The sequence below is a fragment of the Penicillium atrosanguineum genome (assembly GCF_028827265.1).
Source record: "Penicillium atrosanguineum strain IBT 20685 chromosome Unknown utg000007l_segment0_segment0, whole genome shotgun sequence".
Lineage (NCBI taxonomy): Eukaryota > Fungi > Ascomycota > Eurotiomycetes > Eurotiales > Aspergillaceae > Penicillium > Penicillium atrosanguineum.
Window position 1 is genome coordinate 2,690,602 of NW_026623139.1, and position 20,774 is coordinate 2,711,375.

Genomic DNA, 20,774 nt, shown 5'->3' on the forward strand with positions numbered 1-20,774 from the left:
TTCATTCTGTCGGGTTTTTCCTGGGGCCCTGTGAATTTTCACCCCAACCCGCTTGCCGTGTATTATCATGATGAACCTCTTGCCAATCCTCTGATTGTATTTCTTGCTTTTTTTCTCTTTCTCTTACTTTTCGTGGCAATTCTGCACTCGATGCATGACGGGAGTTCCTCTTCTTTCCTGTACTTTTTTTTTCTCGCCTCATGATACTGTCTCGTATGGAGTTGGCGTTCGGAAGTAATGACCCATCCGCGCTACATGGCTCAGACGATTTCCAGACACCGATACACATGAACATTGATAGACGTGACCTGGGGCTTCGCTTTTATTTGCTGACGTTTGCCACCGATGTTGAGGAGTTTAGCAATGCAAAATATCACTAGTACAGTCATTCAAGTAGGAATAGAAATAGACATCGAAACGGGATATAGTATTGCTGCATTCAATTCAAGTATAGACAATAATCAGATCAAACAACCCCGGTGAGCCTACTCAGTCTCCTTGATCTTCTCAAAAATCTCTAAGAAGGTCTCCGGCTCATCAGCCCCCTCGACGCAATACTTCCCCTGCACCTCAAAATAAGGCACCCCACTGACCAATCTCCTCGACGCCATCTTCGCCTCCCCGTCAACTTCCGCCCCTCCATCTTCAGAATCAAGCAACCCTTTAACACTCCCTCTGGCCAACCCAGCCTCAACTCCCGCCTCTTCCAAAATCCTCACATCCGTAATATTCTTCTCATCCTCAAAATACGCTTTGAACAACTTCTCCGCAACCCGCGTCTGGATCCCCCCAATCTCCGCTCCAGTCCCTTTCTTGCCATTGGCTTCGGCTTCCTGCTCACCAGCATACCAAAGCAGCCGATGCGAGTCTCGGGTTGACCCCGTGTTCCCGCCAAACTTGAAACTGATCCCGTCGCTTTCCCCGACGGCCGAGAGACGCTTGAACATTGCGGCTGAGCGCTCGGCACCGAATTTCATACTGTACATTTCTTGCTTGTTGACGCCTGGGTATTGCGGTGAGGCAGGGTTGAGGTAGAATGCTTTCCAGGTTATGTTGAATGTGTCGGTTGGGTGGGTGGCTCGGTGGGCGACGATTGCGCGCGAGAGACGGCGGTAGCCGACGTAGCACCACTGGATTTGGGTTAAATTTGGGACTCGCTTGGGGGGGTTCGGAGTTGCTTACCGGGCACACGGTGTCGGAGATGATCTGGATATTGAAGTTGGTCATTTTGGTGGGTGGTGAGGGGAAGAGAGATCCGAGGTCTGAGGGTGTACATTTTGTACTTTAACTCCGAATCGCGAGTTGACGCTTAATTTGTCAGCAATTGGATCCACTGCCACTTGATGGGGAGTCTTGGTTGGTTGGTTATTTTGGGTCTGTGGGTACATTTTTAATCAATTAAGCATAATCGGTACAATTTTAGTCAGTTAAGTATAATCATAGATTTAGATCGAGGGGCTTTCTAAGTTCGTTGTTCATGGATTGCTCTTTGGTTATGCTAGGTGTGATGGTGATTTACGGTATGTCCCCACGCTATCATGGTATCGGTCGGGTTTCCCACGCTGCTCTGTACATTGCTTTCTTCTCATATCTTTGCAGGAAATGAGGAAAGAGATCAAGGAACCTCCTTGTCATGTATGAACCGCTTCAGCTATCGCATCATCTACCCACCCCTGGAAAAGGTGGGCCAAATAGACCGCCTCCCTGCATCGATCGTGAAGATGTGTCGAATAGATGCTGCATGATTTAGCGCTTATCACAATGCAAGTCTGATCACAAAACCTGCGCATTCTGAACAAATGAGGGTTACAGAAAGCCCAAGGCCCTCCCCCACACACGCATTGCCAGGTTATAAAAGCCAGAGGATTATCGTTGTTTCCTGCTCTGAAGAGTGTTCAATCCGCATATATTTTTTATTTTGCCAAAATGACGTTAGAAACATCTCAAAGGAAACTACCGCGCACCGGCTTAGCTGCCCTGCTCACAAACCTCGATATCCCGGGCGAAATCAAACTCCCAAATGGCTCCATCGTCCCCATCGGCTCCGGTGATCCCAAATATCGCATCATATTCCGCTCTGAAAGCGCCCTCCGCACACCAATGACAGAGTTGGGCGTTGGACGAGCCTACGTCTCAGGCGATATCCAAGTCGAAGGCGACTTTGGCGCTCTCTTTGGTGCACGTCAGAAATTAGCGGAAAAGGTACCTCTCCGACAGAAACTCCAATTCTTATACGACTATTTCCGCACCGCGACAACCATGAACTCCAAAGCCGTCAACGACCACTATGGTCGCGGCGACTACCTGTATCTCAAATTCATCGACAAGAGATTCAGGTTTTATTCTCAAGGAATCTTCAAGAACCCGGATGAAAGTATCGAGCAGGCTTCTGAGAATAAAATGGCGACTATATTCAAAGCCCTGAATCTCAAACCGGGTATGAGGGTGCTGGATCTTGGTGGTGGATGGGGTGGCGTGACACAGTATTGTGGTGCGAGAGGTGTGCATGTTACGACTTTGACTCTGACGGCTGACTCGGCGCGCTTCATTGAGAGGCTAATTACCGATAATAACCTGCCTGGTCAAGTGTTCCTGCAGGATTTCCTTGAACATAAGCCCGACGAGCTGTATGATCATATCGTCACGCTTGGTGCGATTGAACATCTCCCTGATTACCGTCGATTCTCTCGTTGTCTCTGGGATGTATTGAAGCCTGGTGGTCGAGTGTATCTTGATGGTTCAGCGGCTGTCACTAAATTCGCAGTGAGTTCTTGGACTCGGGATTATGTCTGGGGTGGAACGCATACTTTTATGACTGTGCAAGATGTTATGGCGGAGTTCTTGTATCATGGGTTTGAGATTGTGGAGGTGGCTAGGGAGACCAAAGATTATGAGTTGACTATGCTGGAATGGGCAAAGAGGTTTGATGAGGCCAAGGACGAGATTATTGCGGGTTGGGGTGAAGAGACGTATCGTGTCTTTCGCATTTTCTTATGGGGGGGTTCTCATGCTTTCAGGTCCAATTCTTTGCAGGCGTATCACATGGTTGCTGAGAAGACGGCTTCGATGGGACCCCGGCCGTCAACTTATAGGAGGGTTATTCAGTTTTTGGGAAATCTTCGCTAATTTATGTCACTTTCGATTGATTTTTTTTAATTGTTGTGAGATGCCATCTTCGGCGCTTTCAAGGTTTGAGGGTCTGAAGGATTTACGCTAGATGCCTTGAGGCTGACGGACTGTGAGATAAGATCTTTGGGCGCTAGCCACAGCCCTACTATCTCTAGCTTGTTGGCCCTCGTATCGGACTTTGGCGGTTCGGCAATCAACAGTGTCGGATTCGCTCCGAGAGTTTAGACGTGTTTCATTTCACGACCCGACCGCGAAGACACCACTTGGCAGCGAAGAAGTCAGCCTTTGGGGGAGATAGAGGGATATGTGCCTGGGTCCTTGCTTGGTCGCGAAGACCCTACCCAACTGGGCGGAACTAACACCCAGAGGCTCAACTGGCGATGGCAGGGACTGAAGGATGGTTTTCCCCTTCAGGGACCGGCCCCGGAAATTCAAGTTTTTCAGATCTGTAAGGGCCCAGACTGAGCCAATCCGCCGACATCCGCCCCTGCGCGATCCCCGATCGAGTTAGTCTTCTTTCCCTGTTTGACCTGACTATTGTTATCAGCCAATCAGAGCCCCAAACCAGAAGAACTAGCTGCAAGAACTGTAAACTCTCAGGGTCTTGGCGGCTTATGTCCGGTCTGCATTCAAAGCGTCCCTGTTCTATTAATTCGGGGGCGTTTCCGCTCTATTCGATCTTCTCTTCCGTCGATTCACCCACGGTCTTTTCCTCCCTCCAATTTGCTATACACGAGTTTAATCGATACCTATTAATTGAATACTTGAAATCGCTCCGGATGCGTTTCCAATCTCTCACTCTGCTGGCTGGCGCCGCCATCGCCGCCGCCGACAGCACCGTCACTCTTTTCCTGCCTGGTTTCGATACGCAGCCCCTTGACGGGAAAATTCTCGGCTCAGTACGAAATTCTTTCCTCCCATTGATATAGAAATACTAATCCATTTTCTTCAGAGTGGCGCCATGACCACCTATAGTCTCAACTGCCCCAGTGGAGAGGACTCCAGCGACTGCGGAGTTCCCCCGGGGTTCATCGTCACGCAAGGAGGTTCATCTATGAAATATGGCTATAGCTACGATTCCGAGTGAGTATTTCCACGACTTCCTACCCGGTATCATCATTGACACGTATGCAGGACCGTCTCTGAAGATTGCAAATTTCAGGGTACCACTCGTGCCACCTGCTGGGCTAACATTGTTTCTGACGGCTCTTCTTCGTCAATGAGCACCGCTTTTGATGTCACGTCTATTCCCTACGGTGGCTTCATGCCTGTCCACGTCACTGCTACCGAGTCTGGCGGTGCTGCGGCTTCAACTGGTGCTTCTGTTTCTGCTACTACGGCCACCGCTACCGGAACTTCCACGGGTACTTCCACTGGATCCGCTACCACTCTCACCAGTACTGGCTCTGATAGCAGCACCGCTACGGCTTCTTCCAGCAAGACTGAGTCTACAAACGCTGCTATGCCCAAGATGACTGGTAACGCTCGCTGGGTGGCTGGCGGTGCCGCCGCTGCTCTGGCTCTGATTGCTGTTTAATGGATTTGAGTCAAATGTAGAGTCATTTCAATTTTCTTCAGCACTATACGATAAGCAAATGTACAAATACGAGATGGAATATATGATGCCGGGAAGAGCTGATTCTCGATTCTTAATTCCTCCCGATAATCTATACCACTCTCAACCCTTTCCTCCTGACTTTCTAATACCTGTCAATCATCTTAGCAACTGCGAATGGTCTCTTGTGTCTTCCTAAATTGACGTTCTCTGGTCCTTCAATATCTCTCACGCGAACTCTCTCTGCTCGCACCCAACCATGCGGCATGTGTATGCCTGTTCAAACGGAATATCGATTTTAGGTGTGACTTTGATGTCTGAAATAGTAGAACTTGCTGCTGATTGTTTAGCTGCCGGACTTTTCATACGATGAGTTGATCTCTGATGATTAGGAATATGATCATTGTTTTATTCGCGGAAATAACGCTCACGGTAGCAGCCATCATTATGTTGATGAGTGTTTGCCGGAATCTCTGGCTGGCAGTCTCACGCTCCCAATTCCATCTACGGTTGGCTTGTTTCGCCGAGAACTACTGCCCCTTGATTCCATTAAAACCGACTAGATTGACTTCCTACGATTTCTACAGTGAGCAACTCCAGCACTTTATTGTAAACAACAACTGAATGTAATTGATTGATTTGTTTATAGCATCTACCTATACACGAAGATGAGCAGCAGAAGTGTTCATATCATGATGCCTGTGTACTTTCTCGTCACTAACGCGCACCTTCGCGCCGAGACAACGACCTGGATGGAAAATACCAAGCAGAAGGACGACGAGCGCGATAGGCGCGAACTCGAGGCACGCAAAATATACCTCATTGGTTGACAACTTTCCACCTAGACCCTCAGCTGTCTCTGCGAGACGGAAGACCGTTCTCAGATAGACCATAATTGTCGCAACGGAAAAGGCGAAGCAGAAGAGTTGATAGCCGTGCTCCTTGATGGTACGTCGAGCTCGGAATTGGAATGTTGCCATCAAGACGACAAAAATGCTCATCGCAAAGACCTGATAAGCGAGACCTGCCAGCAGGATGTGGTTCGCCGTTGTCGGGTCTTCTCTTCGAGACTCTTTCACACCGACCAGACAGGCGCCTGCGATCTGGACGATCGTTGAGACCGCATCTGAAGTAATGAAGAATCCCAAGATGACCTTCGGCTTAAGAAATGAGTATTGATTACCCAGTCGGGAGATAAGTGCCGAAAGAATCGTGTATATACCAGCAGCGAGGAATACCGGGGCAGTGACGATGAAGAAGTATTGAAGGACAAAGTAAATTAGGTTGTATGGGTCCTTTTCGGCTGATAGCGATCGCGCAATGTATCCAATGATCTCGAAAATTAAGCCCGTGGAGAATGTCATCCACCACCAGCTGTGAGTCGTAAGATTTTGCGTGGTATGCCCGATGAGGTGAACGAAGAACCATGCCGCAGCAAAGGCTGCAAGCCCGATGGAGGGCGTGTAGCCATAAATTATGATGCTGGTGTCATTTTTGCCGTTGGGATTGGGGAAAGTAGGGTCAACATAACCGAATGAACGGCCTATTCAGTTTAGAAAAATCAATATCGCTTAGGTTTCAATAAACTATTCGTAGTAGGACAGGCTGGCGTACCAACGATATTTGGCGTGATCATCTGGTACCACGCGATCTGAACCGTGGATGCAGCGAAATGTAAAACTCGCACTGGGTAGTGATAGGTTATTACCCCTAACTACTGTCGATTCTTGGGCATGGCATCATTTATCTACTGTCGCTAAGGAACAAGCCAAGAGAATTGATGGACTTTACCGTAGGTGGCGTTGTTCGAAGCTCTAACCGAGGTGCGATCGAAGGTTCGATCGATCCACGATCACCAATCGTAGGTCGGACACAAGGTCCCAACTGACAACTCGAGTGTAATACAAACCTGCAATTTCTCGAAGTCCAGATCAAAGTCTCGACTCAGAGGTGCCCGGGCGAGGCCAAATTGAGGCCAGTCATCGACTCAACTTCAACATTGCGCCAAGACTCGCTTGGGAATCGAGCGATGCATCCTGCCGGATAGCTACAACAAGCTTATAAGACAATGAGTCCAAAGAGACTACGATAGAAATGGTGGGGCCAACATGCTTAGATCATGCAGAATGCGAGGATCAAGGTCAAACTATTGTTCAGGAGTCTGCAAGAAAGCTCGTCGCGCATTCGGACACGGAACGCCAAGATGTTCTAGCAGTCGTACAATCAAATGCCGACTGCCAAGTTCTGGGCACCTCAGAAATACCCAGAAAAAGCCAAGAGGTACTGCCAGGGGCTAGGTTTAAATACAAAGTCGTCGAGAGCTTTAGATTAGAAACAAACGTGTGAAAGATCGTTTCTATTATTAATAAAGAAGTGGAAATTATATTTTGCTCATACCTAGATTGGGTAATTTTGCATAATACGTGACCAATTTCCGCTTGAATGCCTAAAAAACTTTTGATGGCGGAATCTATGTCAAGTTTGATGCAGCGAGACGTAAGGGTAGTTTGCTGTTTCAATATCTAGGGTATTGGTCCTGCTATACAGATACCAACAACTCCATGCAAACAGCGGTCAGTCGGCAACTATCAAGACAGGAATGGTACGCTCGTCTTTTCTTGGCCCATTTCTCACGTTATATACTGATACATCCCAGGCTTTGTTTACAAGTGACATTATTAGTTGCTCATACCAGCACCACTTATCTGTTACTTGGCCTATACTGTATCATCAGAACGTCTGGCTCATCCAAGAGTTTTTCTCATCATCGTAATCTCACATCTCATGTCTGCCTCCATGGAAGTGAGCATCAACATTGCTATTACCATAGGTTCATAGAATCGTCAGTCTATCCTCACCGTTCTCTCACCCCTCTCTTTGAATACATTCATATCCACTCGAAATAATCCTCACATAGATCTCTCTTCTGACCCTTGCGACTATGCGTCAAAGCAATAACAGCCCTCTTCAAAGAAAAACAAATTCAACAGGAACTGGAATCTCAGGGAACAACTTGTTAAAAAAAGTAAATAGTCATGACCAAGTCAAGCATACGAATAGCAACAAAGGCCAGAAATTTAGCCTAAAGCTCCCAAACGCTCAAAATGGGTCGCGTTCGTTAAAGGTTTGGTTCAACATCGAATCCCCCCGATTGGGCCATGACAGCCGACAGCCGATAGCATTCTATGGATATGGTGCTATTTTCGGTGGATCGCTTAATTCTCTCATTTGTCAAGAGTGGATTGAGAAAGTGCTTTGAATCATTATTTTCTATTATGAAGTCTTTGGTTCTAGTCTAGACTTTCGTTGTCGGTGACTGAAAGGGGCATGGTAGGTTTATCGGATACGAGGATGTGACTGATACGTATGTATGAAATGCTAGGGCTAAAGAGGTGTGTCATTTTAGTTATTACATTTAGAGTATATGAAAATGATAGCCTTGAGTGGGCAAAATTTCATGGCATGTATAGATATAGCTAGAGCACACAACTCCCAAAATGGCACTCCTAAAGCAAAGTAGATTTGTAGGTATTTGTTCACAGTGGAAGAGAAATAGAAGTGAAATGAAATGGTGACACCTTAAATGCCATTGATGCGAAATGTTCATAATACATACACAATAGCTCCATAAATGCAAGAAGAAACGGATGCCACAACTTTTGATGAAGTCGTGACGGAAAGCTGAATGTACAAGGTAACCACAGACAAAGGGCCACCAAGACAAGACCTCCGTGAGGGAACCTGCCCGTGATACATATCCGTTCTACATCACCTGCTGACCACCACCTGCCCACGAGGCAGCGTTCAGCACAGTGGAGTTGGAGTCGATAGGAGCTCCGTGGTGAGAATGACGGGATTTCTCAAGCATAGTGGTGTACTATTCGATGTTAGTTGGTAAGGTCATTGAAAGCGGTTAGGAAGTACGAACCTTGAAGCCAAAGTTGAGCACCAAAGCAACAGCCAGACCAACGCACACCACGAGAGGTCCGACCATGTTGTCGAGATCCTTGCCGCTGCGCTGGCGGATCAGACGTGCACGCTTTTCATACATGTACCAGCCCCAGGCGGCAGAGAAAAGAGCAAAAAATGTGTAGACGGCGGCGAGAGCCTGAGCCACACGGTTGTGTTTGCCGGCGGCGTTGTACAGACCCAGAGACAGACTGGAGAGCAGAATACTGATGTGCAGCCATTTGATGAAAGTACGCTGATTGGCGAGCCAAACCTTGCTCTCGACACGAACGGGGCCGGTATCCTTGATCCAGACTCCGGGGTGGCGAACACCAGGGGGCAAGGTAACGGTCTCTTCGCCCATCCACTTGGGCTTGATGCCCACAGACTGCAGCATGGAGGACATGCGGGAAGGGCGGGGCTCCTGGGTCTCGGTCTCCTGAATGGTTTCAGTCGGGGATTCCATATCACGGCGCTGAGGCTCGAAGGAGAGGATACGAGGGTTGGAGTGAGCATCGCTGACTCCAGAAGGTCGGCGGAGGTTGACACGGCCAAAGTCTCCTCCTTGGTGGAAGACATTCCATCGGCTGAGGGGTGAGCCGATCAAGGGGTTTGCGTTCGGGCTGCCTGTACCACCCAGGAAGCTACCAACGGCAATATCTTCCTCTGCGCGCTTGGCCAAACGCTCTTGTTCCTCGTGGAAAGCAGTCTCCGGGTCACGGCGAATGTCATTCTCCAGGGCGCCGAGCCAGAAGGGGAAGCTGTTGACATGGTCCTCGAACAACTGGGCGACACCGTGAACGAACTTGGAGAAGCGCGGGGCCTCCTTGACCAAGTGAGAGCTCATGAGGTCGTTGATCCACTCAGCGTCGTGGGCCTTGCCGCGAAGCTTGATCTCCAGCAGCCCATGGGGGAAGCGAGCGGCCTCTCCGGTGCGGATGCCGTTGAAGGGGTATGTCATGCCGGCGTTGTCAAGGTCGGTACGGTGCCACTCGGAGGGGTCACGGCAGGGACGCTCGCCGTCAAGGGCATCCTCACGAATAAGAGCAAGGTTGGTATCGAGAGAAATGCGGATGCGATCGTCACCAGGGATCTGGAAAGCGGTGCGGGTGTAGTTGGCGCGGAGCATGGGCTGCAGGTCATTCTCCTTGATGAACGCCTGGAGCTCCTCGACATCCTTCTTAAGGGTCTCGGCTTCGGTCGACTCGCCATTGTTCATATCTTCCATGCGATGAACCTTCTTGTCCAAATGGTACTCGCCGTCCAGGAACTCCTTGACGTGCTTCTCCTTGAGCTGCACCTTGACCTCGCGACTGCTGTCATCCTCGCCGACGATCTTCTTCTCCAGGAAGATGGGCGGCTTGTCTTGCAGCTGACCAGTCCAACGCAGCCGAAGAGATCCAGCTTCAGCGGCACGGGCAACCTTCTGGCCGTAGAGGTCGAAATGAGGAGTATCGAAATAGAGAGAGGTGATGGTAGGGTCATCGGTCATGGTGTCGATGTTTTTAGAAGTAGTGGGGTTGTAGATGAGGACAGGGAGACGACGGAGAATAAATGTCTTGACCTCAAGTACATTATCCGAGTGCACCCAGAACTTGTAAGAGGAGTACACGTCACGGCCATGAAGGCGCTCCGATTCCTTGGTCTGCACGACATTTTGGCTGAGAGCTTCTCGCACAAAGGCGTACATCACTGAGAGGCGATGAACCAGAGGCGAGTAGTCCTCTGAGTTGAAAGGCAATTGGGACAGGCGGACCTGCAGTAAGGGCTTCACCTTATAGCGGGCGCCCCGCTTGCGGTCATGCTTCTTGGCAGCCTTCAGGAAGCCAGTGAAGTTGATGCGGCTATACTTTTCAAGCTCACTGACTTCATTAGTAATGCCATCGAGGTCCTGCAGGACCTCGGAAGCAATGGTGCGGCGCTCCTGGCCCTCCGGGACTTCAGCTTCCCCCTCAGTGGTCGGGGCCAGCGGGCGCAGCTTGGCCTCGCAGGCGGAGGTACGTTCCCGAAGCTGCTGAGAAGTCTGCACTTGGAAGGAATTGACCTTGTCCAGCTGAACATTCAGCAGTTCCTGGACGAAGGCCTCCTCGTCCTGTTCAGTCCATTGGCTGTCGTCGGAGTCACTAGCATCCGCGCCGTTGACATCATCCTCACGCAAGAGGGTTTTGAGCTTGGCGTAGTCAATGTACTTGCCCTTCCAAGGAGCGTACACGGCATGCCGGAGCGTCTTGCCGAAACGCATGGTAGCTCAGCCGTGGGGTTGGGCTAGATAGGAATGAGGTTGTGTAGCGTGGGAAGTAGCTACAAATCTGCAGGTGAGGGGAAGACAATCGGAAGAGTCAAAGCCCCAAGTCCAGGATTAAAATCTTCCAGCACCTGTGAGTAGCACCTGCAGGAAAAAAAAAAAAAGAAACAGACTAAAGTAAGCTACTGCAAGAGGCGTCGTCTCTCGTTTCGAGGTCGAGCACGTGCGCCCGTCCTTGGCCGTTAATTAACCGTCCGAGAACAGCCAATCATCCCCGGTGAATGACAGACAGTGGTAGAGATCCACTTTCGATCGGATTATTATTTTCTCCGTTTACCCGAAACTGGTCCGTGCTCGCGGTCTCGATCCCCCCAGGGATTGGGGGGGTGTTACTTGTATAGTACTTCCCTAAACAGTAAAGATGGATCCTCCCCCCATGGGACTGTCTCACCATCTACATGATGTCTTGTCGAGTCTACACCGTCGCCCATTCCCTCATGTCCCCAACCCTCCTACCTGCAAGAAACGCGCATCCGTTGCCCTGATCCTCCGTGTACGGCCGACCTATGAACATTGGCCGAACCTCAACGAGACACTGGACACCTCTCTACCAGTAGAAGAGCGCTTAATTGAGTTCTTTGCACAGTCTTGGGTCCAGCATGGCGAACCGGAGGTCTTGTTCATCAAGCGCGCATCGCGCGTCGGTGATCGGTGGACCGGCCATGTCGCGTTGCCAGGCGGGAAACGGGATCCCGAGGATGAGGATGATAAAGCTGCGGCGGTCAGAGAAGCCTGGGAGGAAATTGGACTGGATCTGACTACAGATGACTGTATCAGTGTGGGCAATCTCCCCGAGCGCGTGGTCACGGCCAGTTGGGGCGCATTACCGTAGGTGCGACTGTTGCGGTGTCTTTTCTGTCAAGCTAATGCGTACTGTCTAGGCTGATGGTTCTCTCCCCATTCGTCTTCCTTACTACCCGAAGCGACTCCCCGATGCTCAAGCTACAGCCCACCGAGGTGGCATCGACGCATTGGATTCCTCTCCGAGCCCTCCTATCCCCCTCCCTCCGTACTGTGGAATATGTGGATATGTCACAGCGCTTTGCCCGTCAAGGAGGATTTTTGAGCCGTCTTGTGATCCGATCTCTGATGGGCTGGATGCAATTCTCGGCCGTGCGACTGGTTCCATCGGAGAGTCAGCAGTGTTGTACCTCAGCCCCAGGGTTGATTTCTGATCACCAAGCGCACAAGCCATCATTGGTTCAAAGATTTAAATCATGGTGCTTGAGTAACCAGGCCGATTCCGGTGATAGGAATCGACCACTACTCCTCTGGGGACTGACACTTGGTATTCTAGCCGATTTCTTGGACATGCTTCCACCTCATACTGCCGTGCAATTATGGAAATACCCCACATTCACAGCCCCCGACCTGAACTTGATCTGTGGAATCTTTACATACCACCTGCGAAAGCGTAACATGCTGCAGGTGAAAACGGGCCCCCGCCCAAGTGATACCGCTTCGGACAGTGAGACTATCGCGCCACCCATTACGACCATTAAATCCACCCATGAACCCAATGAAGTTGGCATTGGCGGACTTGGAGTTGGAACATATTATGGACCCACTGATCGGACATCGGATGGAACCTCGTATGCGGTGGGCATCTTGTTACGGGGATACTATCAGCGCCTGCGGGTGGCGATCTGGGTCTTCCTTGCTTGGCGCATGGCCATCGGCTCTGCAGCAGCCATCACAGCCTGGCGCATCTTGCGCCGGCGACTTCAATAGAAGATCCTAATTGTATTATAGCTTAGATATATCCATGCATATTTGATAAATGAGCCTTTAATCTTAGATTTTGCGGAGATAAAGCCGTTACATAAGCATCGTTATCCCCACCCCGTTTTGGAGCTCGGAAGTAAACAACGCTCTCAACTCTCGACGCCAAAACAGATACACAACCTGCCGCCATGGCTGCTACTCAGAAGCTTTATCCACGCGGCACTGTCAAGCGCATCGTCAAGGCCCACTCCAAGCGGAGTGTGAGCAAGAATGCCGACATCCTGGTGAGTCCATCTCAACCGGCGCACGCGCCCCGAAGCACTTGGCTGATCGCAGCTATTACAGATTTTCCTCGATTACATGCTGTTTATGCAAGAGTACGATCCAATCCTCCTCTCGAGACCCTTTGATAGACACAACCATTGCACGCTCGAGCCGAGCCGAACGGAGGTAGAACGATAAGCTAACCGGGCACCAGGTTAATGCGCGAGGCATCGATTCGATCGCGAAAGTCGGGTGAGAAGAACATCTCTGCGAATGCCGTTCGCAAAGTTACCGAGGTACGCCTTTGATCCTCGGGGTGATTCTACCCTAGGGTGATACATCTGACAGTATTCTTTGATCTAGAAAACCCTGCGTAAGTTCCAGGGATGAGTGAGGCGATGCGTTCGGTGTCAGTTACGTGAAAGCGAAGGGTACTTGGTCGCGTGACGGATGCAGGTCTCTAGACTGGTCTTTATTATGGCGTATAGGCGTACAGAGTGATTATGATACCCAGGAAATGCAAGCAGTGACCAGTGAAGATAGAATCATAAAGTGAATGTGCGTATGTCTTTGGTGAATGCGATGTGGGCCACTCACAGGGTTCGGACGACTTCCACCCGCATCGATTCTTCTACACCTCAGCTCCTTCTTTCTCCCCATCATTTTCTTTCCTTCCAGACCTCGCGCGGTTTTTGTCTTGTGCTCTTTTTGCATAGCATAATCCTCCCGCTTTAAACTTTACACAGCTGTGTCACCCACATTCCATAATGGCTCCCGCCTCCGCCGCTCAGCCCGTCTCCAAGAAGCACCCCTCCCGAGCTTCGAGCACTTCCAAGACCGATGCTGAGAGCCCTGTCACTGATGTGAATGGCACCGAACCCCCCTTACTTGAAGGAGTTGCAAAAGTACGTCCTGCGATCGCATTGTAACGTGGGGAAAGCTAACTGATTGCGCCTCTAGGAGCCTCCGCAACGCAGTCAAGAAGCTGGTATGTGACCTGATCCTGTGCTTTTGGACAATTTACACGTGCTGACATCTCCTTTTTTTCTTTTTTTCACAGAACGCTACCGCTAAGACCGATGCCATCCTCGCGGAGAACCCTGGCAAATCCCTCGATGAGCTTGTGACGGAGAAGAAGCTCAATGCCGACCAAAAGGCCCAGGCCCTGAAGAAGCCTGCCCTTCAGGCTCAGGTTGCGCAGATCGAGGAGCAGTTTGCTCATTACAGGGAATTTGCTGGGCAATACGAGGAGCGCTTGATCAGCCAGAAGGCGGCTCTGGAGAAGACCCATCAGGAAGAGCTGGAGGCTGTGCGCGCAAACGCTGTCGCCGATACAACAGAGGCTACCGCAAGGTTGCTGCGCCAGCAATTGCTTACTCTCAGCAAGTTTCTGTGCGCCGCGGCCAATTCCCGTCGCGCTGGTGAGGAGTCTCTTGAGAGTCGCGCTCTCGAGGGCGTTCTTTTCCAGGTGTACGCTGGAAACCAGGATGCTGTCAACTCTATGCTCAAGCTGATCAATGGTGCTGATGACAAAGTACCCTCGGTCGAGGGTCCGGATCTGGAATTCTCCTGTGAGTAATTTTTACGTATGCGACTCGACTCGCGCTAATCCCCCATCAGACGGAGACGTGAAGCAGGCTTCCAACAAGTACACCCCCGAAGAGACCGAAGCCGTCGAACCTCCCACCGAGAATGCCCCCATCTCCGACCCTACCATGACCAACGCTGGTCTCACCGAGCTTCAAGACACCTCTATCAGTGCTGCCGTGGCCGCGTCCGACGCCAACGCCAACGCCCAGCCTGACTCCAACGCGCCCCCCTCCCAGACTCTGGTCTCCGATGCTGGAAACAAGGTCGCCGAAAACACTTACGATCCTAACGGCCTGGCCTCGTCGGCCACTACGGACGGCTGGGTTGAGGTCCCTCGTGACCCCGCTGAGACCGATACTGGCCTACAGGCCACCATCGCCAACACCGACACGCACAACGCCACTACCGAAGATGATAGTGCAGGCAAGGGACATTCCAACGGACGTGGTCGTGGACGCGGTGGTCCTCGCCGTGGAGACGCCTCGCGCGGTGGACGCGGACGAGGCGAGCGCGGCCGTGAGAACCGAGGCCGAGGTGGACGTGGCCGTGGTCGTCGCGGCGGTGTCAATGGCTCTCCTGCAGCGACTCCTGCACCTCAGGAGTGATTGGGCTAATTATATGCTCATTGTTCATTGTTCATTGCCTATTTCCATCTGCGCCAACGATCTATGCGGCTGTCTAAGTGGTATGGATCACGAACGCAACGAATTTTCTTTTCCGGACTGCGAAAAGTGGCCATTGATTTTGTTTCGAGCGTGCATATTCCCAGACTTGAGAAGCTTCAATATCACTGTAATCTACCGTTCCATTACGTGGTTATGTAAACCGAATGCAGTAAAGTCGGCCGAGGGGTTCTTGGCTCTGGCTCCACTAGAAACTCCATATCTACCTCGTCATCGGGAATCTGATCGACTTTGAAAGACCACATCTCCTCCTTCCAACTATTTCCACTCATTTATCTCCGGCGTCAGCAAACAATCATGGCCATCGCTGGCGCCCAACGTAAACAAGTCCTCAAGGTGTTGATGATCTCACTGCTACTAGATCTGGTACGCAATGTTGATCCTCTCTCATCCCGCAAGCATGCTAAACAATCCAGATCTCCTTCACCTTTATCCTCCCACTTTTCCCCTCCCTGCTATCGTTCTACCGCACTCAAGATCCCTCGCCAAACTCTCTCCTAAACCGCATCTTCCACTACCTAAACGCCTACAAGAATTCCTTCGCTAAACCCATCGACTCCCGCTATGATATCGTCCTCCTCGGCGGCGCCCTCGGCTCCCTCTTCTCCTTGCTCCAAGCCTTCGCCGCACCAGTCATAGGACACCTCTCCGACCGCTATGGCCGTCGCCGCGCCCTGTTAACAGCAATGCTCGGAAACGTGGCTAGCGTCGCGCTCTGGGTGTCAGCAACAGACTTCCGCACGTTCCTAGCCAGCCGTGTCGTCGGTGGTCTCAGCGAGGCAAATGTCCAAATGGCCAATGCCATCGTCGCGGACGTAACCGATGAATCGCGTCGTGGCGCGTCAATGGCGCTCGTTGGAGCTTGTTTCAGTATCGCCTTTACCTTCGGTCCCCTGCTTGGCGCCGGCTTGAGTACCGTTCAGATCGTCACAGAGAATCCGTTCATTACCGCAGCGCTTGTCTCGCTTGCGTTGATTGTGTTGGAGACGGGGTATCTTTGGGCCTGTCTGCCTGAGACGCACCCGCGTTTTACGACTCTTAAGCAGGAAAATGAGACTGAGGACAAGAGCAAGGTTGAGGAGAATGCGAAGTCTACGACACCGAGGGAATATACGAATAACCCGGCTACCCTCAATGCTATTCATTTCCTCTTTCTGCTTCCTTTCTCGGGGTTGGAGTTCTCGTTGCCTTTCTTGACGACCACTCTCTATGCAGGATCCACTACCAGCCCCGCGGCGCTGAACGGCCGTCTACTCTCTCTGATGGGTCTGATTGCGTCCATCCTCCAGGGAACGGTCGTTCGTCGTTTACCGCCGCTGGTCACGATGCGCGCTGGTGTCGTTGCTTGTGCATTGTCTTTCTTCTGTCTAGCTCACGTCTCCACGCCAAGGGGCCTCTACGCCGCGGGTGGTCTTCTAGCTGTGACAACCGCTACGGTTGTTACTAGCCTGAACAGTCTGGGTAGTTTTGAGGCCCGTGACGCTGATCGTGGTGCTGTTATGGGTCGTCTTCGTGGCTGGGGCCAAGCTGGACGCGCTACTGGACCGATTTTGTTCTGTACATTGTTCTGGTGGGCTGGGCGTGAGACTGCATATACTGTGGGTGGTGTGGTGATGTGCATTGTTTTGGTCGCTGTCTTCGGGTTCTTGAAGTCACCTGCTGTTCATTTGAAAAAAGAGTAGGAGGTTTGTATGTTTGATTGTTTGATTGTTTGTGGGCTAGTGCTGGTCACTGGTTGGGGTTAGCAGGCCTGGATGCATTGATGGAAGGAATGTACGTTATGAAATGTAGGACTAGCACTATGTCCTGAAAAAAACTGGAGAAATAGCATTGATTGGTGGTACATAGCTCGAAGGATATCACTCCTTGGAATCTACATCTCTATCTGCTATCTGGAAACATTTTCTGTAGATCTCAAAGGCTTTCTCGTTTCCAACAAATCTCTTATGGGTACTTGTAATGAGAAACGATATAAGCTACCAAAGCTTCATGAGGTCTTTAAAAAATTCCTTCAGATTCACGACTACAATAGTTGAGATGCTAAAAGTTGCATGTTACATCAAACTGCTCATTAATTGGATACAATAACTCTTTTGTTGCTGAATTGATCCCCGAGGTCTCCCGATGCCACGTCCACCATCCACCTTGCACAGCTTTCACGCGTGATAAACATGCTTGCTCCTCTCTCATCGCATGCAAAAGCATTCACGGGTGCAACACCATTACCGGCGAGGCCCACGGCTAATGCAAGGGTCCACGAAACCGCATCACCACAGTTCCCCTCGATTTCATCATTGACTGCGCTGTGGTCTTCATATGTTTTGCCAACATTGCTGTAGTTCATCATGAGGCGAGCGAGATATGGAGTGACTCCGTAACTCTCCCCCACACCGAGAGCATTCATAATGACTAGACGCGGCTTAGATCCCTTCAAGGGTTGCTGTGCGCGTAATTTATGAGCCGCATTGGTTGTCGAGTCGGCGAGCAAGCGGGGAGGACCAATGAATCTTGCCCATGGGTTTTCGGAAGCACGTAAAGGGTTGAGAAATATGATGACAGCATCGACAGGAACACCAGCTGCTGCAAACGCACGCTCTGTGTCTTTCTCTGACAAGGGAGAGCCTTCGACGACTGTCAGATTCTTGCACGGTTCCATGGAAGCGGCTTTACGGAGTAAAGCCGTGACAGAGTGACCTGGACGGGTATTAGCTAGTTGATCCGACGATATGCATTCAGATTAACCTTGGTCAAGAGCATATCTATACCCGAATACACCAGTTCTTCCGGTCGCTCCCAGTATCAAGAAATGCATTTTTCAGTTACCTTCAACAATAGGTTAAAGCATGGCCCTAAATATTTGAATGTTAAATCTAATAACCAAGTTTGGCATTTGCCGTTTATATGAACAGGGACCAATGACGCATTAGATGGGGGTGACATTCAGATGACAAATGAAGAAAAATGACGATGACAAAGCACATAGGGCGAGGAAACTAAGCGTCTGGGGAAAGATTTTGGGTCGAGAAACATTGCTTATCTAGCTATTAGCTGTTTCGTAGGCAAAATTGAAAGGCGCCCTCGTCGGTCATAGCGGTCGAGGGAGTTATACGAACATGCATTCTTCTATGTATTGACTCGACACTCTATATTCACGCGCTGTTGGTCCAAATATCACATGCAGGTTAAATCTTCGTATGACCCTCGAGAATAGTGCTGGCTAGTAAAAAATTGTTGTGAGATCAGTTTATCGTTTGCCTGGGTCGACCGCCATTGCTATTTGTGGATCTCAAGACGCGCGGTAGTCAAGGACGATAAAGGAACGAGTCCGGTGTGATTCTGAAGAATGGCGTAAAGAAAAACATCATAGATTTAGATGTAGGCACGTAAAGCCGGCAAATAAATAGAGTGCTCGGTATTATTCTAGTCATATTGGGACATGTCCGGAGCCTCGAAGCGGGAAAGGATGAAGGAGATGTGCCAGACAGATAGCGGTCCAGAATCCGATTCATTAAAGCCTGCGAATGATACTGGGGTACTAAGTAAGCGGTACTGTAATTTCCATTGCTTAATTGACGAACACTTACGGGAAAGAAGTCTTGGTGGTGCCCAGCCCTTGGCAAAGGGCTCAATGTGCAGACGTAGCACGGCTTGACTGTGCGCAACCCTGATCTGAAGATCAGGTACTGTGATTGACTTTCTATGGAGATCAAGAAAGATGAGCGCTGTGAGTATGATCAAATGGATCGCGGGACCTACTTGTAGGCAATAAGATCAGTTCCATTGCTCTGAAATTGATGCGATATCCTGACTAACCTCAAGGACTCGCTGCCGTCTTGCCATCTTGAATTTGAGCCTCGTGAGTGTGAGCGGATAGGACATCGGATTACGTGAATCGGAAAGGGATGTCAAATGACCGTTCAATAATCACCATTGAAGACTGAACGGATCTAACAATGGATGCGATATTGACATTCCTTTTCAAGCCCTAGCGTCGGGATAGGCCGAATCCGAAGGGAAAAGGACCGGGCTCAGACCCCAACGAACATGTTCCCGAACGTGGGTCGCGTGGAAGGTGGATCTGTGGGGAAGTTTGCCACGGCTTTTTTAGACCCAAATCCTATTCCGCCACTTTGAATTGGGGTTTCACAGCCGACGCGATAATATGTCGGTCTAGCCGAGCGATTGAGCTCCATATTATTTTTATAAAGTCTGAAGGGACGTGAAAAAAAATAAAATTTGTTACACTTAGTGGCCTGTATACCCCTCCAGAAAACGTTTAGCCCTCCTTTGTAATGCGAAACATTCATATTGCCAAGTGGATATCAGCGACTCTGCTGGGGCTGATCCAGCCAGGTACGAAATTCCCTCCTCAAAGAACTATGTCTATTAACCCTGTGGTAGTGGCTGCCAATTGTGAATGTGGCTATTCTGTCAATACCACCTCCTCACAACACGAAGTGTTTACCGACCTGATTGAATCGGACTTCCTTACTATCCAAGATATTTCAGCCGACACGGATTGGGAAATTCAACGATATTGGACACCCTATGATCCCTCTTCTGGGTATTACGGAGAGAACTTCACCGCGGCCAACGTGGTGTCCAACCCCCTCAAGTACAACTATACTCTTGAGAATCCGACCACGAGTCAACTTGGCGGCGATGCCGGCCTGCAACTCTGGGTTCGCAGCGACATTCAATCCAACGGTCTTGTTCCTTGCGGACAGGTCAAGACGGTTCGCGATGATATCCAATACGGCTCATTTCGCACCTCAATGAAATTGACTTCGGTCAATGGAACCTGCAGTGCTTTTTTCTCCGTGAGTCATTTCTCTGCCACCTTCGGTTGACCCGTCTCACTGATTGTCTAGTATTATAATGATACCCAAGAGATTGACATGGAGCTCCTTTCTCGCCAATACGCCAACTATACCCTCTCCGACTCAGACCCCTCGTCCCCCGTCAACTTAGTCTTTCACTCCGTCCAGTCCATCATCGATGGTTATCAACTCCCCAACACCTCCACATACGGCCGTCCGGTCCTCCCAGTCGCCCTCACGGACGAGTACCACGAATACCGCTTTGATTGGATGCCGAATCGAGTTTCATTCTACTTCGATGGCAAATGGCTCTGGGATCTTGTAACCGATGTGCCATCTTGGCGCACTGCCATCCTCCTCAGCCACTGGAGTAACGGTGCTTCCGGGTGGACCCAGGGTCCCCCGGCAGAGGACGCCGTCATGACAGTCAGCTACTTCAAGGCCTATTTCAACAGCAGCGACTCGCAGCGCACTTCTGACTATCAGAATCGTTGTAAAGATCCTTCCGCTGCGAACGCCATATGCGTTATTCCCAACCAGACGGTCGCACCGGGTGAGGCGGCGGCGCAGAATGGGTCGGCCTCGACGTTTTTCTTTTCGCAGCATGCGAATATGACTTCGAATCAGACTATTTACACTGGGGAGAATAAGGCTATGGGTCTCGCGCCCGAAATGGTGGCGGGCATGCCGTTGTGGTGTGTGGGAGTTGGAATCATTGTGTTGAGAAACTGGTTCAGTCTATGAGATTACGTTTA

The 20,774-nt window shown here is 50.4% G+C and overlaps 10 protein-coding genes across 10 annotated transcripts; 6 read left to right on the plus strand and 4 right to left on the minus strand.

Moving 5' to 3' along the window:
• Positions 1–485: 485 nt before the first annotated feature.
• N7443_009209 (DsbA family oxidoreductase) lies at positions 486–1,227 on the minus strand (the record flags this gene model as incomplete). The annotated part of the gene is made up of 2 exons (XM_056889265.1): positions 486–1,130; positions 1,183–1,227. 2 exons carry the CDS (start codon positions 1,225–1,227, stop codon positions 486–488), a joined length of 690 nt encoding a protein of 229 aa, XP_056738567.1.
• A 699-nt stretch (positions 1,228–1,926) lies between these two features.
• Positions 1,927–3,126, plus strand: N7443_009210 (uncharacterized protein; the record flags this gene model as incomplete). Its single annotated transcript, XM_056889266.1, has 1 exon — positions 1,927–3,126. The coding sequence occupies one exon, from the start codon at positions 1,927–1,929 to the stop codon at positions 3,124–3,126; it is 1,200 nt and encodes a 399-aa protein (XP_056738568.1).
• A 782-nt stretch (positions 3,127–3,908) lies between these two features.
• N7443_009211 (uncharacterized protein) lies at positions 3,909–4,666 on the plus strand (the record flags this gene model as incomplete). Its single annotated transcript, XM_056889267.1, has 3 exons — positions 3,909–4,028; positions 4,082–4,212; positions 4,264–4,666. 3 exons carry the CDS (start codon positions 3,909–3,911, stop codon positions 4,664–4,666), a joined length of 654 nt encoding a protein of 217 aa, XP_056738569.1.
• Positions 4,667–5,340: 674 nt separating this feature from the next.
• On the minus strand, positions 5,341–6,320 carry N7443_009212 (RTA1 domain-containing protein; the record flags this gene model as incomplete). The annotated part of the gene is made up of 2 exons (XM_056889268.1): positions 5,341–6,227; positions 6,299–6,320. 2 exons carry the CDS (start codon positions 6,318–6,320, stop codon positions 5,341–5,343), a joined length of 909 nt encoding a protein of 302 aa, XP_056738570.1.
• Positions 6,321–8,447: 2,127 nt separating this feature from the next.
• Positions 8,448–10,874, minus strand: N7443_009213 (SPX domain protein; the record flags this gene model as incomplete). The annotated part of the gene is made up of 2 exons (XM_056889269.1): positions 8,448–8,561; positions 8,613–10,874. The coding sequence occupies 2 exons, from the start codon at positions 10,872–10,874 to the stop codon at positions 8,448–8,450; spliced, it is 2,376 nt and encodes a 791-aa protein (XP_056738571.1).
• Positions 10,875–11,298: 424 nt separating this feature from the next.
• Positions 11,299–12,668, plus strand: N7443_009214 (NUDIX hydrolase; the record flags this gene model as incomplete). The annotated part of the gene is made up of 2 exons (XM_056889270.1): positions 11,299–11,765; positions 11,819–12,668. 2 exons carry the CDS (start codon positions 11,299–11,301, stop codon positions 12,666–12,668), a joined length of 1,317 nt encoding a protein of 438 aa, XP_056738572.1.
• A 1,025-nt stretch (positions 12,669–13,693) lies between these two features.
• N7443_009215 (uncharacterized protein) lies at positions 13,694–15,121 on the plus strand (the record flags this gene model as incomplete). The annotated part of the gene is made up of 3 exons (XM_056889271.1): positions 13,694–13,831; positions 13,987–14,497; positions 14,553–15,121. 3 exons carry the CDS (start codon positions 13,694–13,696, stop codon positions 15,119–15,121), a joined length of 1,218 nt encoding a protein of 405 aa, XP_056738573.1.
• Positions 15,122–15,496: 375 nt separating this feature from the next.
• Positions 15,497–16,881, plus strand: N7443_009216 (putative tetracycline transporter; the record flags this gene model as incomplete). The annotated part of the gene is made up of 2 exons (XM_056889272.1): positions 15,497–15,565; positions 15,616–16,881. 2 exons carry the CDS (start codon positions 15,497–15,499, stop codon positions 16,879–16,881), a joined length of 1,335 nt encoding a protein of 444 aa, XP_056738574.1.
• Positions 16,882–17,270: 389 nt separating this feature from the next.
• On the minus strand, positions 17,271–17,855 carry N7443_009217 (Ribosomal protein L9/RNase H1 N-terminal; the record flags this gene model as incomplete). The annotated part of the gene is made up of 1 exon (XM_056889273.1): positions 17,271–17,855. The coding sequence occupies one exon, from the start codon at positions 17,853–17,855 to the stop codon at positions 17,271–17,273; it is 585 nt and encodes a 194-aa protein (XP_056738575.1).
• Positions 17,856–19,578: 1,723 nt separating this feature from the next.
• N7443_009218 (glycoside hydrolase family 16 protein) lies at positions 19,579–20,763 on the plus strand (the record flags this gene model as incomplete). The annotated part of the gene is made up of 2 exons (XM_056889274.1): positions 19,579–20,019; positions 20,071–20,763. 2 exons carry the CDS (start codon positions 19,579–19,581, stop codon positions 20,761–20,763), a joined length of 1,134 nt encoding a protein of 377 aa, XP_056738576.1.
• Between the last annotated feature and the right edge of the window lie 11 nt (positions 20,764–20,774).